Source organism: Danio aesculapii, chromosome 3 (assembly GCF_903798145.1).
Source record: "Danio aesculapii chromosome 3, fDanAes4.1, whole genome shotgun sequence".
Taxonomy (NCBI): domain Eukaryota; kingdom Metazoa; phylum Chordata; class Actinopteri; order Cypriniformes; family Danionidae; genus Danio; species Danio aesculapii.
Window position 1 is genome coordinate 17,693,303 of NC_079437.1, and position 17,163 is coordinate 17,710,465.

The 17,163-nt window shown below is 36.4% G+C and overlaps 1 protein-coding gene across 1 annotated transcript in view; it reads right to left on the reverse strand.

Moving 5' to 3' along the window:
• Nucleotides 1–767: 767 nt before the first annotated feature.
• The window catches only part of grin2ca (glutamate receptor, ionotropic, N-methyl D-aspartate 2Ca), a 132,108-nt gene continuing 115,712 nt past the window's right edge, over nt 768–17,163 (reverse strand). Inside the window, exons 8-13 of the mRNA XM_056453293.1 lie at nt 15,526–15,651; nt 13,728–13,957; nt 6,015–6,175; nt 5,722–5,909; nt 5,414–5,646; nt 768–2,994 (exon numbers count right to left, since the gene is read on the reverse strand). Coding sequence (XP_056309268.1) covers nt 1,405–2,994; nt 5,414–5,646; nt 5,722–5,909; nt 6,015–6,175; nt 13,728–13,957; nt 15,526–15,651 — 2,528 coding nt within the window. The 3' untranslated portion in view covers nt 768–1,404. The remainder of the gene's footprint in view (nt 2,995–5,413; nt 5,647–5,721; nt 5,910–6,014; nt 6,176–13,727; nt 13,958–15,525; nt 15,652–17,163) is intronic.

Consider the following 17,163-nt stretch of genomic DNA (forward strand, 5'->3'; position numbering starts at 1 on the left):
TGGGCTGCCTTCGAAATGGGAGGTCAGCAAATAAAAGACCGCAGTTTAATGGCATACTGTGTTTTGTGTGCCTTTTTAATGCAGTCCATGCAATGATATACAGCTGAATCTGCAGATGTAATGGAGTTTTTCCCCATTTGGCAAGTATGAATAGTAATTATTTTGCCACTGTATACAGGAAATCAAGAGTGAAATTGTATTCATGAAAGGTTCTTCCTCCTAGGTAATATGTATCCTTGGCATGCATTTACATGGCTGCATGCATGCAACATTTTGTATGTACTGTCTGTCTAAAATCTATTTTATCCAAGAGCTTTGTGTGAGTTCGAACAGTTTGCGAGAGTGTCTGTAGCAATGTTAATCGGTAACCAGATTAAGTTTTAGATCTAATTGTGTATGCTATTTAAGTTCCAGGCTAGTCCTGAGTTATTATTGTACAAATTCATCCTTAGAATGAATCTTTTAACCTTTTAACTGCTTGTATGACATTTTGTCCATAAGTTATCATTAACAAGAAAACAAGAAAACAAAAATCTAAATTTGTTTAGTGTGGTATCAGGAATGCAATTTAACTAAAGAGAAATAAAAAATAATAATATTTAAGTGAAAATTAAAAGGGTTGAAAGCATGCTTCAATACTTTAAACTTAATAAGCTCCTCTTCTATCTTTGACTTGATTGGTGCAATGCAGAATGTGCAGCTGTTTTTAATAGGTTTAATTCACTAAACTTGTTGCCTTTTGCAAAAGATACAAAGACATCTGATAGTTTCAAGTGACCCTCAGGCCATCCCATCATTTATTAAACAGTGAAATAGCTGTGGAACTACAGATGTCAAATCAATTCTTCACCATTCATAAAATCAGATCTGAATCACATGGGTGGAGTGACAAAATTGAACAGTTAATGGCTTTCTCAAACCCTGGGTTTAGAAAATTCTTGGAAGACATTTTTGTGAGGTGATGTTATAAAATTTTTCAGTGGTTTTTCAGATTTAAAACGGTCAAATGCCCTGGCACAAATAAAAATCAGATTTTCAGTTCAAACCCTTATGTTCTTAAAGCTGCCTTAAAACATGCTACATCCAATTGTTTGCAGAGAATGAGTATAATTGGTGTAATGGCATTTAAAAACAGTTTAAATTACAATCATAGTTTACAGAATAAGAACAGTTCTTTACTATTTTAACTTGTTTTTTTAATATATATATACTGAAAGAAGTCTCCACAGTAATCACTTGTACATTCACCCACCCCATCCCTGCTGCCTTAGGGTATTATTGCACTGAGATTTTCACCTCTGGTCCACTATTAGTTTTTTTTTGCTTGTCTTCATTTAGCACTTCCCAGTGTTTCTCCCTCAATGTTTGGGGAAAAAATGTCTCTGGAGATCTCTTGAAAGGTCTTCAAACCTCTGACTCCAGACTAGACACCCTACCCCAAGGCCGTGGGGCATAGGAACTATGCACGTTCCGTGCTACTAGAACCTGCCTGCGGTCCCTGTGCATGGAAGAGACCGGCACAGTGTGCAATGTTCCCTCATTTGCTCGCCCGGCCCCCTCGTAGCCCCCAACAGCAGTGCTCTGGTATAATACAGGCCTGCTGCCTAACCGGGGCACCAAGGCAGCATTTTCTGGGCAATGATTTACACATGGAAACAGGTGGCACATGTCTTTGGAATGCTCATGGAAGTGAGCAGGTCCCTGCGGTAGAGGACCCAAGTACACCGGTAGGTCTGTATAAGAGTTCAGATACGTTGAGTAGTGTCCATGTACTAGTGTAGACGAGGAACGCCGCAGGGCTGCCGTATTTTGTAGAATGGCCTCCCGGTATGAAGGAAGGCGGATGGATTTTGAGTATTTGAACTTCTGAGGCTTGTACGGGTAGGAGCCCATGTGTGCTGGGTCCAGATAGGCTGGCTCCACAGCCGAGTTGTAGCGGAGGTTGTTACCAGCGCTGCCGTACATTTTCGAAGTTTTGGGATTGGTCACCACCACTCGAGGAAACAGATCAGGCATGTTGATGCAGCTGGTAGAAGTTGCCGAGGTGGAGGGCTTTTCATCTATCTGTCGGATCCTGTCCCCACCCCATGTGGCCCTGAGAAAAGAAGCGCGACGGTTGAGTTTATCTTTCCCCAAAAGTGGAACGTCATCCATCTCTGGCTCCAGATACAGCTTGTTACAGGAGTTGCAGCTAGAACTGGGTCTCTGAAAGTGGCTTCTCATGCAGGGTGTGGTATGAGAATGGTTTTCCAAAAGATGGTTGCTTTTAAGCTCAGTCAGACTAGATTGGGGAACATCATAGTCATCCCTCCGTCGGGTTTCTGGAGATGCCGCTACGTAGCTGTGGGACCTCTTTTTGCGACCCAGACCTGCCATGTATTGTTTATGGCTTCCAGAGGGTTCTTGGTGTTCCACAAAGATGTCTGGTACTTGAAAGTCACGGTACGAGACATAGCGAGAGGTAGGGTGGTGACAGGACTGGTCCATGTAGACATGTGGTTTTGGGGCTGTAGGTGGTGGTGGGTCTCTTATGGCAATATGAGGGCTGCTGAGGCTAGATATGGGAAGCGTTCGTTCATAGATATGGTGGTGACTGGTGCGTGCGGGAAGAGTGTAGCGCAGTGAGGTAGGCCGTGTTCCCACATGAGGCTTCTCCAGCAGGTGCTGAGTCGTGCTGTCCATGTTTTGAGGGTATGGAGAGTGGTTGTCTGTAACACTGGCAATGCAGGGCAGGCGGCCATGGCTGAAGTCGGTTCCTATGAGGCAGGGAGGAAGACTAGTTCTGGCTGACTCTGGATCACGTCGACTCCAGTTCTCTATAGTTTTTGTGGCATTGTCCAGGGAGTTTTCCACTCTTGCAGATGAGACTATATCCTTAGCTGTTTGGAGCATCTTTAGCATGTTGGCTTGAGTGTAACTGGTGGTGACATCTGGGTTCTGCATGTTCCCTTTACGGTCTGTGTCCTCCACACCATTAAAGCAGCTGTAGATTCCCTTCAGGAAAGAAATAAGAAAAAAATAAGTCTGGGATTTTGCATACAGAATTACTATTTTACCTCATGAGTAAATCTATTCACTACAGTGCATGCAAAATGCATAGGAAACTTAGATGCCACTGGGAAAAAAAACTGTGAAAAGTTCAATTCCAGTGAATGGCAATGACTCACAAATAAAGCTTCTACAATTTTGGCTGTGATGACCTAGGTGTAATGAAGTTGTACATGACTCACTTTTACCACATCAAAATTCTATTAGCGGATTTTATGTGTGGTTAATTACCTGGAGAACTGTCAGTGGCTGATAAGATTCTCAAAACTGTTTATCACTATTATAGTTATCTCTGAAAGTACTGTAATTAGCCAAAAGAAAAGTAGCTGCCTACGCGTTTTTAATATTCCACCTTTAAATGAGGTCTTTAAGTTTGTTAAGCTTAAGAATGTGCTTGAAATGGCTTTGGCAGCTATGTCATAACCCTAAGACCCTAATTTAATTTTAACAGCTTTCCCTCGACTTTTGGAGCTTTTTCACAGCCTGGATTTCTCTGAAATAATCAATTTCATCACATTTATGTTTCTTAAGGATCTGTTCAAGTATGCTGTACCTTTCTTTGTACAATGTTCATTTGAACTACATTAGTATTGTTATATTTTGCTACATGATCTTAAAAGGCAAAACAAAGACAAGCTGATTTCAAATGCCTTATCTTTGAGTTTGAGCATCTTGTAATAGATAGTCATCCAAAAACAATTTGTTAAAAGTATGGATGCATCAAAATTAAAATTCTGGGCCAAAACAGATTTTTAAAAATTTCACTTAGTGGGCCCTATCATACGCCCAGCGCAATAAGACACAAGATGTGTTTGGATATATATATATATATATATATATATATATATATATATATATATATATATATATATATATATATATATATATATATATATATATATATATATATATATAGCATAACCCTAATTTTCACGTTTTGTGCCACATTGCATTGTTTAAATAGCATGTCCATTTGCCCCACTTTGTGGACTTCTGAAAAGGAGGTGTTAATTTATTATTATTTTATATATTATTTTCTACATGAATATAAAAACCACTACCTCAATGCCTTTTTCATGTTGGGGGGCTACAACTTGCATTTGTAAAATGTTGTTATTATTATTAGGAGCAGTATTTATTATATGCATATTTATATTTGTTTTAATAAAAACAAGTTTAGATTTGTCTACCTGTTGGGTTTTGGAGATGTATACATCACCATATTAGGCATAAGAATAGGACATGTGTTTGGATATAACTCAGTTTTTTTGACCACATTTTGTTATTATTGTTCCTTTATTTATTTGCTGTAAATTAGAACTGAATTTAGAATTAGTTTTGAAACAAATCTTTGTGCTTAACAAACAAAAGTAAATATGTAGGCTAATAAATGTCTTCAGTGCAGTGTGTACAACACCGTTTCCTTACTCCATGAAGGAAAAGGTGTAAACTAAAGAGTAAAAGGAAAGTAAAGAGGCCGAATGGAGGAGGCTTGTTCTTTATACTCTTGCAGACTCTGTTTAATCATTTTCTTGCTAGTGAAGCGTTCAGTTTTTCCACTTACAAAGCCCGCCATGTAAATAGCAAATGCGCCATGTGCAACTGACACTTAAAGTGAATGGGAGATGAGACTCTGATTGCTTTAATGCATGTTATGCTAAAAACATAGCCATAACTCATTAAAAGAATAAGCACAATCCTGTTAGACCATGCACCGCGGCACAAAGCGTATGTTTCCATCCTTAAATTAGCATGGTGGATTCAAACACGGCCTTAATGGTTTTGCACCATGCGCTTTAGACTTTGCGCCTAGATTGTTAAAATGAATAATAACTTACTTAATAACCCAATAACTTACATTTTACTGATTTAAAAAAAAACACAAGCCAATAAAATAACAACATTGTATTGACTGTAAATTTATATTCACAGTGAGTTGAAAGTTGTAGTTTTACCAGCGTTGCCATGACAACATGCAGTAAGAACAACAGTACTGCATAGAAATGTCCTGTCAGGCATTATTTGAGTGGACTTTGCTTTTCCAGTGAGCATGTGCAGTTCATGCATAGATACGTATACATACAGAATATCCACAATAGTGAGCTAATTTAAGCGTTAACTGCAGTACAAGCTTGTCGCTAGTGCACGCCGCTGCTCTTGCCCTTTGATTGGCACAACAGCAAACTGCCCTTGCATAGCCATTAAAATGAATGGGTTTCATAGCATAGTGCTTTCCAAGTCCAGTGTGCGTCTTTTCATATTTTTGGCTGTTTTACTCTTTCAGACAAAAAACAAAGATGCCATTTTTGGAAGATAATTTTACAAAATCTATTTATTTTAAAAGTATACATCATATGAAACTTACCCTGCTAATGGCGAGCAAGAAGTCCAATCGCTCTGACCTGCGGACTGAATGCCGTAGCTTCCAGTACAGTAGATGTTCCCAGGCAAAGACAAGCAGACTGAGTCCCATAGCCACCAGAAGCATGTAAAACACTCCGGCCATGTTGTCAATATCCAGCTTAGAGCTCATCACCTCCTTCTTCTCATTACGGCAGATCCCAGTGAGCCACACAGTCTGCAGCTTCTGAGTGTCACCTGCGATTAAATAATAGATTTGGGTCAGATTTGTGAAGCAGAGCTCCTCTAGCTAAATTAAGTTTCTGAAGTTACCATCAGCGAGGAACTGGAGAAGAGCAAGGTCAATCGGCCGCTTCCATCGAGATTCTTTCTGAAGGGCGATACCGTAGCCTGTTGTAGCAAACACCTTCCCGCTACCAATGGTTACCAGTTTACACCCTTCATCTTTACCGGCCATGTAGTTAAGCACAGCTGCATCATATATGAAGGCATCCAGCTTGCTGTTAACAATACAAAAAAACCCCAACAGAATGTTAGTATAAATGCTAATACATCAGGGAAGGATTTGTTTCAGAGATTCAGGTGAGAAATAACAGTAAACACACCCAGTTTTGAGGCTGTTGAGAGCATCCTCCACACCTTTTTGGTTGTACTTAACCATGTGGGAATGCATTTCGGGATAATTGCTCCTTATGTTTCGTTCCGTGCTGCCATTGGGCACAGTCCCAAACCGGAATGGAGGATATTGGTCTTGCGGTTTCTGGAACTAAAAGGCATTTCAACAAGTTAGCATGTTTAAATTGAACTTCATGAACAAATCATGGTCTGAGAGGAAGAAATAAATCTGAGTAACTTGGTTAAGGATTAGAGCATTTTAATAGATTCCTGCTCCGCTAGATATGCCAGTAATGGCTTTTTGCATGGGAAAGCTACGCTGCTGGAAAGTGTGATTGATTTTTCTTTAAGCTGGATTTCTGCATGGGAATTTATTGTAGGGTTCAGCCTTTGTCTTCGCCCTGTTCCAAGGATTCTCACGATTCTGTATCTGCAAATGCCACATTAAATACAACATAAATCCAAGTGGGAATATGACTGAAATTAATCCTCAGGAAGAAAGCAGAAAAATGGCTGTAGTGATAAAACTCTGACCAAAGCCTGTTGGGTCATCAAAGCTCTTTTTCTGTGCTTCTCAGTCAATTAATTTCTTAGCTCTGATCAAATTCTAACATTTGAACTTCAGATTGTCCTCACTAAGACGAGAAATTATCTTAGCTGCCTGGCCAAACATCCAAGGAATTTCAGTATCACTCCTCAATTAGTTTTTTTTAAATGTGATTCCAGCCATGTTCACAAAGCGCCGTTAATGCAATATCAAATAAATTTAATACAGCCACTAAGACAGCACTTCAGAACGCAAGGCATGAATAATTGTGCCGCAATGTAGGTAACCTTGCTTGTGTGAATGAAGGAGATCAGTCTCCGAGGAGCTGGTGGACGTGATTGTATTCTGGTTGAGCGCATGTGACAGACTCCAGTGTCAGTGAATACCTCATATTAAGTGTGCTTGCTGGTGTCTAAGAGAGCGTAAGTGTTGTATTTCATCTGTCCTGTGGCCCTGACCACACCAGAAGTTTGTTGCTAACTTAAAATAAGTAGGCTTTTCTTCTACTTGAGATCAGAAATGCCCAAACTAGGGCCCATGGGTCAAAGACCCGCCATCACATCTGAGAAGAGAGGAAGAATGATATGGATGGTTTAGAGATTGGAATTTAAAACCTAATTTAACATTTGGTCTGTTTGTTTTATCGTTAAAAGCTAACTGAAATGATATGTTGCAATTAAATGGTGTAAATTAATCAGATTTTGTTTAAATGTACATACAGTATACTGTCAGATAGAGGACAAATCAAGGCAAATGCAGATTCTGCTTGACTAGTGAACTCCATTGTGTTAAATGTGATTGTTTATGATTTTATTGCAATAGATTATCATTTTAAATGTTATTCTGCGTTAATTAGTACAATTTAAAGGAATGTTTTCCTATAAATTAGGAAATTACCAATGGCAACTTTAATGTAATATACTATATTTAACTTCGGCCCATGGCTCTCACTGATATTTGGTTTTTGGTTCTTTATACGAAAAAGTTTGGGCACCCCTGTTCTAGGTCTTCCTGTAAGCAAAGGGTATGTGAGAGGAGTAGTGTGTCTAAACATGAAGTATTCATAAAGAGTATGTGAAAAAGTACCAAGGTGACCTAGTGTGCATACAATGGACACTCTACTATCTCAAGACCACAACGGAGGCTTTATGAATGGCTGTAAAGCAAAGTAATGTATGAACAGTTCAAGTCTGAATTATAACCCCCTCTGTATATTTCTGTTCAACTAAATGAAGATTTTTTTTTAACACATTTCTAAACATAATAATTGTAATAACTTATTTCTAATAACTGATTTCTTTTGTCTGTGACATGATGACAGTTCTTAATATTTGACTAGATATTTTACAAGATACTAGTATTCAGTTTGAAGTGACATTTCTGTAGACAGTCAAAAAATATTGCTTAAGGGGGCATAAGTTTAATATTATAATATTGGCCTTATATTGGTTTTAAAAAATTAAAAAACTGCTTTAATTCTAGCCTAAATAAAACAAATAAGACTTTCTCCAGAAGAAAAAAATATTATAGAAAATTCTGTGAAACATTCCTAGATCTGTTAAACATTATTTGCGAAATATTTGAAAAAGAAAATAAATTAACAGAATGGCTGCGTCCAAAATCGCCTACTCAGTAGGTACTGCGTTTGAATAGAAAAGTACGTTCTATCAGGGCTGCTCGATTATGGGAAAAATCATAATCACGATTATTTTGGTCATAACTGTAATCACGATTATTCAAAACGATTATTGTTGAAGTCAAAATTATTCGCCGTTCTGTGAATTTTTTTATAAATAAATATTTTCCAAATGGTGTTTAACAGAGGAATTTTTCACAGTTGTTCCTATAATATTTTTTCTTCTGGAGAAAGGCTTATTTGTTTTATTTTGGCTAGACTAAAAGCAGGTTTAAATATTTTGAAACCTATTTTAATAGCTCAGTATTATTAGCCCCTTTAAGCAATATATGTTTTTGATTGTCTGCAGAAGTACTGTACTGTTATACAATGACTTGCCTAATTACACTAATTGAGCCTTTGAATGTCACTTTAAGCTGAATACTAGTATCTTGAAAAATATCTAATAAAATATAATGTACTGTCATCATAGCAAAGATAAAAGAAATCAGTTATAAGAAATGAGTTATTAAATCTGTTATCTTTAAACTGTGCTTTAAGCATCTTCATTGTAAGGAAAAAACTTCAGCTACAAAAGTCATTCAGTCAAGAGCAGTGAGGGATTTTCAAATTTTGTTGTTTGATTAATGATAAAAACAGGCGGCAGCAGGAAAATTGTGCGCTGTCACTTTAAGAATAGTGCGGCTCTGATATGGTTTCTCTTTCAAATGTCTTTTGATTCTCAACTTGTTTGTTTATTACACAGATGAGGGTTAATATGAATATTTACTAAACACCGCGCTCTGACACAAATGTGCATGTATTTGACCATTAAAGCGCTCACATTAAGATGGCGTTAGATGTGTGTGTTGTGCTTGTCTCCGAGCCGGCGTGCACACACACAACAGCCTGCGCTCTTTCGCGCATGTAAAAATATGAATGATGCACATCCCTTGCTGCAAAAGTTACATTACAGCAATTGCTTTTAGTCATGTTCATGTGGAACTGAGCTCTGCAGAGCAACAAATGTGTACAACTGGAAAGGGGGCGGTTCATGATGCAATAATCGTTTCTCTCGATTAATGGTTTTTCATATTTGTTAGAAGCCAAAATCGAAACCGGATTTTCGATTAATTGCATAGCCCTACGTTCTATACAGTGAATGTGAATCTGAGTTCCATTCATACAACTCACATGCACTACATCTGCCATTTTGTCATGATTGCGTGACCACCTGCATCAGTCGCATCACTTCTCTTCCTTTCATGAATTCTCTCGCGGTGCATCATGGGATAGTGTCTCGCCAATCTCGCCGGAAGTAGTAGGTCATCTAGGTACTTCTCGCATTCGTTTTTTTAAATTCTATGAATTCAGACATACTACTCGGTAGAGGTGTGAACCTACACTGGTCCCACTTATCATGCCATCGATTCGGTTCAATTCGAAATCTCGGTGCATCATGGTGCACTGACGATGCTTTCCATAGACAGTTTTATATTTTATTCACAGCACAGCAATTCTTGTATGAAAATGTATAAATATATTTATATTTGTAATACAATTTTGTCCTTTAATACAGTCAGATATATGAACTGTGCCTTTAAAAACCCAAGTACATGCACAGAACAACACAAGCATTTATAGCGAAAAAACAAATATAAATATCCCACTCGCTTTCTGAGTCCTGTCTAGCGATGATTGGTCTAATAATTAATGTAAGTCATGTGGCAAATTTATAGGAAGTAGTACATGCAGTGGTGTCATGGTGGCGCAGTGGGTAGCACGATCGCCTCACAGCATGAAGGTCGCTGGTTCAAGCCTTAGCTGGATCAGTTGGCATTTCTGTGTGGAGTTTGCATGTTCTCCCTGTGTTCGTGTGGGTTTTCTCCGGGTTTCCCCCCACAAGTCCAAAGACATGTGATATAAGTGAATTGGGTAAGCTAAATTGTCCGTAGTGAATGAGTGTGTACGGATGTTTGCCAGTGATTGGTTGCAGCTGGAAGGTCATCCGCTGCGTAAAACATATGCTGAATAAGTTGGTGGTTCATTCCACTGTGGCAACCCCCCAGATTAATAAAGGGACTAAGCCGAAAGGAAAATGAATAAATGAATGAATAGTACATACAGTTTTCATTAAAACTCCTACCTTAAGAACATACTTTTTTAATGTTACAATACTGTTACATAGACAATATTGTGAGACATATTTTGTTTGTGATGCAAAGTGAGTGAAGTTGTTAGCTTCCACATTGTTAAAACAACTACAGAATGATCAAAGATGATAAATATCATACAATCTTAGTACCTACTGTATGCACAGTAAACAAAGTTTTGATCTAGCAGTTATTTAAAAATAAACTAATAGTGATATTTAAAATATATTTATGTATAACATAAATGATGTTGTGATATTAGAAAATTTAAGCGATATTATATAATATAAATAAAAGAATACAGATAGGAATACTGAATATTACAATGCAATGTTATTTTGTAATATTTGTTTACTTCACTAAAATGTTCTTTTAAAAATCATATGAAGTAAATTAGCATTTTGATTAATACCATGTCTAATAATGTTCACACATTCCATAAAATAATAATACATTTACAGTTTATTGTTGATTTAGGTATAAAAAATTATACCATGTTTCTACCTTGTAACTTTTCCTTCCTTCCTTCCTTCCTTCCTTCCTTCCTTGCTTGCTTACTTGCTCGGAAATACTGTTGTGATATTACAATTACTAAATTGACAATACAAAAAGACTTCCAAATTGTATTTATTCATTTATTTTTAAGCTCCCAGAGCATTTTTCTTCTTAAAGTTCAGCTTATGTCTCACATTTCTGCTTGTGTAAAAAAAAGAAACCATCAGTGTTGTATATAAATACATATTAGTACTACAAACACAACCACACTAAACTGCAACTATCAAAGTTTGGCAAAATTTTAAGCAGCAGTGTGATCTGTCTGTGATATTCGCACCCGCCGGCTATTTTGCCCTTCAGGCGTTTGGTTCTGCTTGCAAAGCCTCGCAGGCACACTCGCGAATCTGAATGCATACAAAAAAAAAACATCCTGCCATCCGTGTCTAATTCCCTGCTAGTCAACCTGTGTGGCTCTTTAATGGCAGTGGTGGAGATTCAAGTATCACTTTGTATTCAGAATTGCTCTTTAACAGTTTCCATCTGAAGCTTGTCAGCTGTAACAGCTTTCTTTATCATCACAAAACACTTCACCTTCATATGTCCCAGCTAAGCCTACTGTTTTAAATAACAGTGTCACACAATTATCTAGGAAAGATAAATAGTTAAAGGGATCCCATCCCGCACAGGATGTCAACTTGATGTCAGATTGGCGTTGTACCCCAATGTCGTGGGGCATTGCATTTTGTTTGGAAATGAAAATCAGTCTGTCATCAGATCCCAACGTCAGGCCAACGTTAATGTCCAATGTCGGACAGATGTTGCATTTTGGTTACTTTCCAATGCAACCTAAAAACAACAAATTATCGACGTCTAATGAGCTTGACATTGTGTAAAAGTTACCAATACAACGTTGATCAGATGTTTTATTTTGGTTGCCATATCTGTTGAATAAATGTCCAGCCTGTGCAAATCGCTAATGGACTACAAATTTGCTGGTATATGGACCACAAGTTCCAGTCATGCAACACACACACCTGCTCCAGGTGTCCATTGATCTCACTCACACAGCTGATGCTGCTCAAGTACTGATTACAAACACTTATGACTCACTTTGAGACATTCATTGCTGAGTCTTGTTATACTGACAGTGAACATTACGATGCATTTTCCTTGCCTTGCCTCGTTTCTAACCCTCGCTTTGTTTTGTTTGTTTACGTTGCCTGCTCCCTGCCTGTACTGACCATCTGCCTGTTTATCGACCACGACTCTGGATTGCCCGTATACATCTGTTTGCTCCTGTGTTGACTGTTGCTTGCCTGACCATCTCTGTATAATAAACCTGCATCTGGATCCGCACTTCCCTTGTCAGTGTCCCCATTCACATTAAAATGTCAATATGACATTGCTTTAAGATGTTGCTCAACGTTGGATTTTAGTCACTTTCCAACACAACCTAAAATCAACCAAATATCAACATAATTTCACATTGTTATGGGATGTCAAAATAACATTGCCCTTAGATGCTGGTGACCTAAATCTAACCTAATATTAACATCTTATGACGTTGTGTGGCTGCTGGGATAGTTTACCAAAAAAAAAAAATTTGCTCTTCGTTTACTCAATTAAATAGGACATTAAAGACATTTTTACTGTAAAAGTTTGTGTAAGCTGCGATGATTTTTGGGGGAGTAAATTAAAAGCAAATCTTTTTTGGGGGGGCCTCTTCATTTAAGGATACACTCAAAAATGTAGGTTCTTTATGGAAATCATTGATTAAACGAAGACCCGTCTAATTCCATGCAAGGTTCTTTATCATGTTATATCATGTCTTTCGATTATCATTGTTCTATACACACACACCCAAAAAAATGGTTCTTCCAAAAAGGGCTCTTCTGTGGCATCAATGCAAAAGGCCACTGTTAGACCCTTTATATTTAAAACTATAACTTAGGCTAATATTTCTCAAATTATGTTTAATGGAGCTAGTAAACTTTCACAGTATTTCCAATAATACTTTTTCCTCTGGAGAAAGTCTTATTTGTTTTATTTTGATTGGGATAAAACAGTTTTTAAATGTTAAAAAAATTATAGCAATATTATTTGCCCATTAAGCAAACTTATGAATTAATTTAGTATCAGACAGTAACTGAATCCTTACAATATATAAATATTTTGACCAATTGATGAATCGAGCAAGAAGGTCGCTGGTTTGAGTCCCGGCTGGACCAGTTGGTATTTCTGTGTGGAGTTTGCATGTTCTCCCCGTGTTGTTGTGGGTTTCCTCCGGGTGCTCTGGCTCCCCACAGTCCAAAGACATGCGCTATAAGTGAATTGGGTAAACAAAATTGCCCATAGTGTATGAGTGTGGGCGTGAGTGTATGGGTGTTTCTGAGTACTGGGTTGCGGCTGGAAGGGTTGGTGGTTCATTCTGCTGTGGCAACCCCTGATAAATAAGAGACTACTATTTTTTATGTTACTTTAACTGAATTTAATAAGTTAATCAGGTTTCAACTGTATTTTAAGCTGTACAAAGTTTTAGTCAGTTTGACTGATGTATGTTGAGATGACTAGAAAAGTTAATTTGATTATTTAAAACAACAAAAAAAAAAAGTCTGCAAGCATTTTTTTTCTTAAATCCTGAACCATATCCTGTACTTATACCTCTTTGTCATGTTGCCAACATCTAAAACTGGCTTAATATTTCAAATGGTCAATTAATGTCTCTTTAAAGTAACACAAATTAGAGATTAGCATCACGGCATTCCATCACGCCAGTGCAACCATATATTATATCAGCATGAAACTGCCTTGTAGTTCAGCCTGGTGATGAGTTTAATTAAAACCACTGCCCTAGAATGGCCATTTGGCTGGAAGAGACTCTGGCAGCTCTTACCTTCTTGTCACTGAGTCCAGAAACCGTGTCGATGTACTGCTCCTGGATCATGAAGGCTGCCAGGTTGGCCGTGTAACTGGCCAGGAAGATCACAGCAAAGAAGGCCCACACCAGCACCATGATCTTACTGGTGGTGCCTTTGGGGTTTTCGATGGGCACTGAGTTGTTGAAGACGATCCCCCACAGCAGCCAGACCGACTTCCCGATGGTGAATGTCGGCCCACCTGGATCTGAAATGGAAGTCGTAACATATATCTAAGTGAAACAGCTTCTTGATTGGGAAAACGAAAAATATTGGGCTGGAGGGGACTTTATTACACTGTAAAAAGTGATTTTTTTTAATACTTAAAGTGAGTAAACAGATTGCCTTAATTATTAAGTAAATTAACTGTGGGTAGTTATAAAATTTAAGTAAGGTCAACTTAACAGTTCCAAGTTACAATGAGCAAGTCAACTTTTAAGTAAACGGGTTTACTCACTTTTATTTAAAATAACCGCTTTTTACAGTATGATGGCAAAATGTGAATATTATAGAAGTATATGAATTTGCTTGTGCATGGAAAATCATTTATAACGAACACTGTAATATTCCTGAAAATTCTTAGATTTTTACTACATTTAATATTATGTTTATATTTTATATAATAGTAATACTATTATTAAATGTTAAATATTATTGTGTTGTTTAAATTAGAAAACATGGAAACAAAAAATAAGTAATACTATAAAAGAACAAAAAAAGCAAATTCATTCTTTCATTCATTGTTTATGGGGAAACATTTAATGTTTTGGTGAATCTTGTGGCTATCACAGCATACTATTTTGAATGTTTTCAAGGTCATTCATGTTTATAAAGACATCTGCATTTGTTTGAGACTTTAAATGAAACTGAAAGTATGCAAAATAATAATAATAATAATAATAATAATAATAATAATAATAATAATAATACAAGCACAAACGTTTCTCATTAAACGGTTTCAAATGCTAACTATCAGAGAGCATGTACTTAACACAATTTCTAATGGCCTAAAGCGTTTAGGCCATTCATTTACTTGTGTTTCGGGAGCCTGAAAAAGCTAACTTGTGCATCTCAAAGTGCTAAATAACAGTATCGTCTACGTGTAAACTACAATTTTGGTGAAAATGTTGACTTTGTAGAAGAAAGTTACAAAAATATTGTACACAAAACAGATGTATCAGGCCAAGCAGCATGCAGTTCAAAATGAAGTAGGGCAATGCCCATATAATGTCTTGTATGTATTATTGACCTTATTTTGTACATAGAGTACGAGTGGGTGCAGCCATTGGAATCTTTTTGTCTCAAGACTTCGGGTCTCATTCACTTCCATTGATTTTTAGATGTTAAAAACAGCTCATCGTGCTGCAAACGGATCTTTTCTTATTAAATTATTCTACTTTTTATGTATAGTCATGAACACGTAGTTTGACTATTTCCTGCTGTTTAATATTTCTAGTCATTTCTCACATCGGAAGTACTAAAAACAATCACAAATATGAGTGCACTTCTGCATTGCAGAATACGGTCAATACTGAGTGTTTGTGAAAAACAACGTGACTGGAAATCATTCTGACAATGTTGTCATCTGTAAGTGAAACATACTCAGAAATGCAAAGAAAAAAGCAGTACATCACTGTCTTGTTATTGAACATAAATCTAGAGCTCAGTTTATTTACCTGTGCTTCAAAAACACAATTGTGTAGGTTTTCTCGGTCAAAGCTGTGGTGTTTGTGTGTGTGCTCATCTGTCTGTGGTTGGGAAGTGCGTCAGACTGACCTTTGGCACTGACCAGGCTGCGGTTGTAGCCCACAGGACTGCAGTATTCAAACACGAACACAGTCACTGCCACGACCGTAAGACACATGACGAACATCATGACCCACACCGCTGGACTGTAGGGCTCTGAAGAAGAAAAACAAATGACAACCTGTTTTTTATAGCTCTCGTACATGCAAAATGAAGTGGAAATAAGTCAACAATTCAAATGCCACTAAACATGGGAAACACTACATCTTCACTGTAAAAATGCTGGGTTCAATGCAATCCCTTCATGTCATCCCAATTCAAATAGATGAAGTTAACTTTTTGAGGTTTTTACAATTTTAAGTTGATTGAACATATAACTATTAAGTTCTCCCCAAAATACTCAAGAATTATGTTGTTTCAGCTCATTTTAAACAAGCAGCAAAAACAAAATCATGTATATATAGTGACAGAATATATTTTACTGAGATTTAAGGGTTTCTGGAAAATTTATTGTTTATAGTATAATGGAAAGGTGTGCAAAGGGATTTCTCGGATCGCTAACAGACCATATCTGTGTAAATGGAAAAGTGTCGTCAAAGATTTAAAGTAACATTGATGCTGTGCTTAGACTTCACTGAAACTGAAATGAAAAAACTAAATAAATAAAATCATAAAAATAATGATTGTTGAAAATTACATTAAGTAAACTAAAATAAAAACAATAGATCAAATTTGTAATATTTTTAAATATTATTGTAAACCTAATTTTAATTTCAAATGTGAAACTTCTTTTAGGTTTTGCCTAAAATTGGTTGAAAACGATTATTGTTTTTATTATCTTTATAAACTGAGCTGTAAACTATTTTATAGTTTATTTACTTAAAATGTTCTTTTTTATATACTAAACTAAAAGTACAAAAAATTGTGAAAATAAAATATACCAAAACTAAATTTAAGTGTTTAAAGTGTGCAAAAGTAAAAAATTTACTGAAAAATGACAAAAATTCATAAAAATAGAATATTTAAATAATGCTAAACATAAATAAAAAAATTAAAAAATGCACACTTGAAATTAATAATGTTTAAACTAGAATAAATTATCTCCTGAATTATTAGTTTATCCCCCCCCCCCCAATTTCTGTTTAACGAAGAGGTTTTTTGCAACACATTTCTAAACATAATAGTTTTAATAACTAATTTCTAATAACTGATTTATTTTATCTTTGTCTTGATGACAGTAAATAATATTTTGCTAGATCTTTTTCAAGACACTTCTATACAGCTTAAAGTGACATTAAAAGGCTAACTAGTTGATTAGGTTAACCAGGCAGGTTAGGGTAATTAGGCAAGGTATTGTATAACGATGTTTTGTTCTGTAAACTATCGAAAAAAAATTAGCTTAAAGGTATAATTAGCTTAAAAGTAATAATTTTGAACTTAAAATGGCTTTTAAAAAATTAAAAACTGCTTTATTCTAGCCGAAATAAAACATAGATGTATACATATACATACATACAGTACATACATTATATATATAACCACTTAAAATGACTAATGCACTCCCAGTGATGGAATAAACTCAGTTTATATCCGATCAACTTTTACAAATTTATTAGCACCACTTTATAAAGACTTTTATGGGAGTTTGTAAGGTTTATGCAAGTTAGC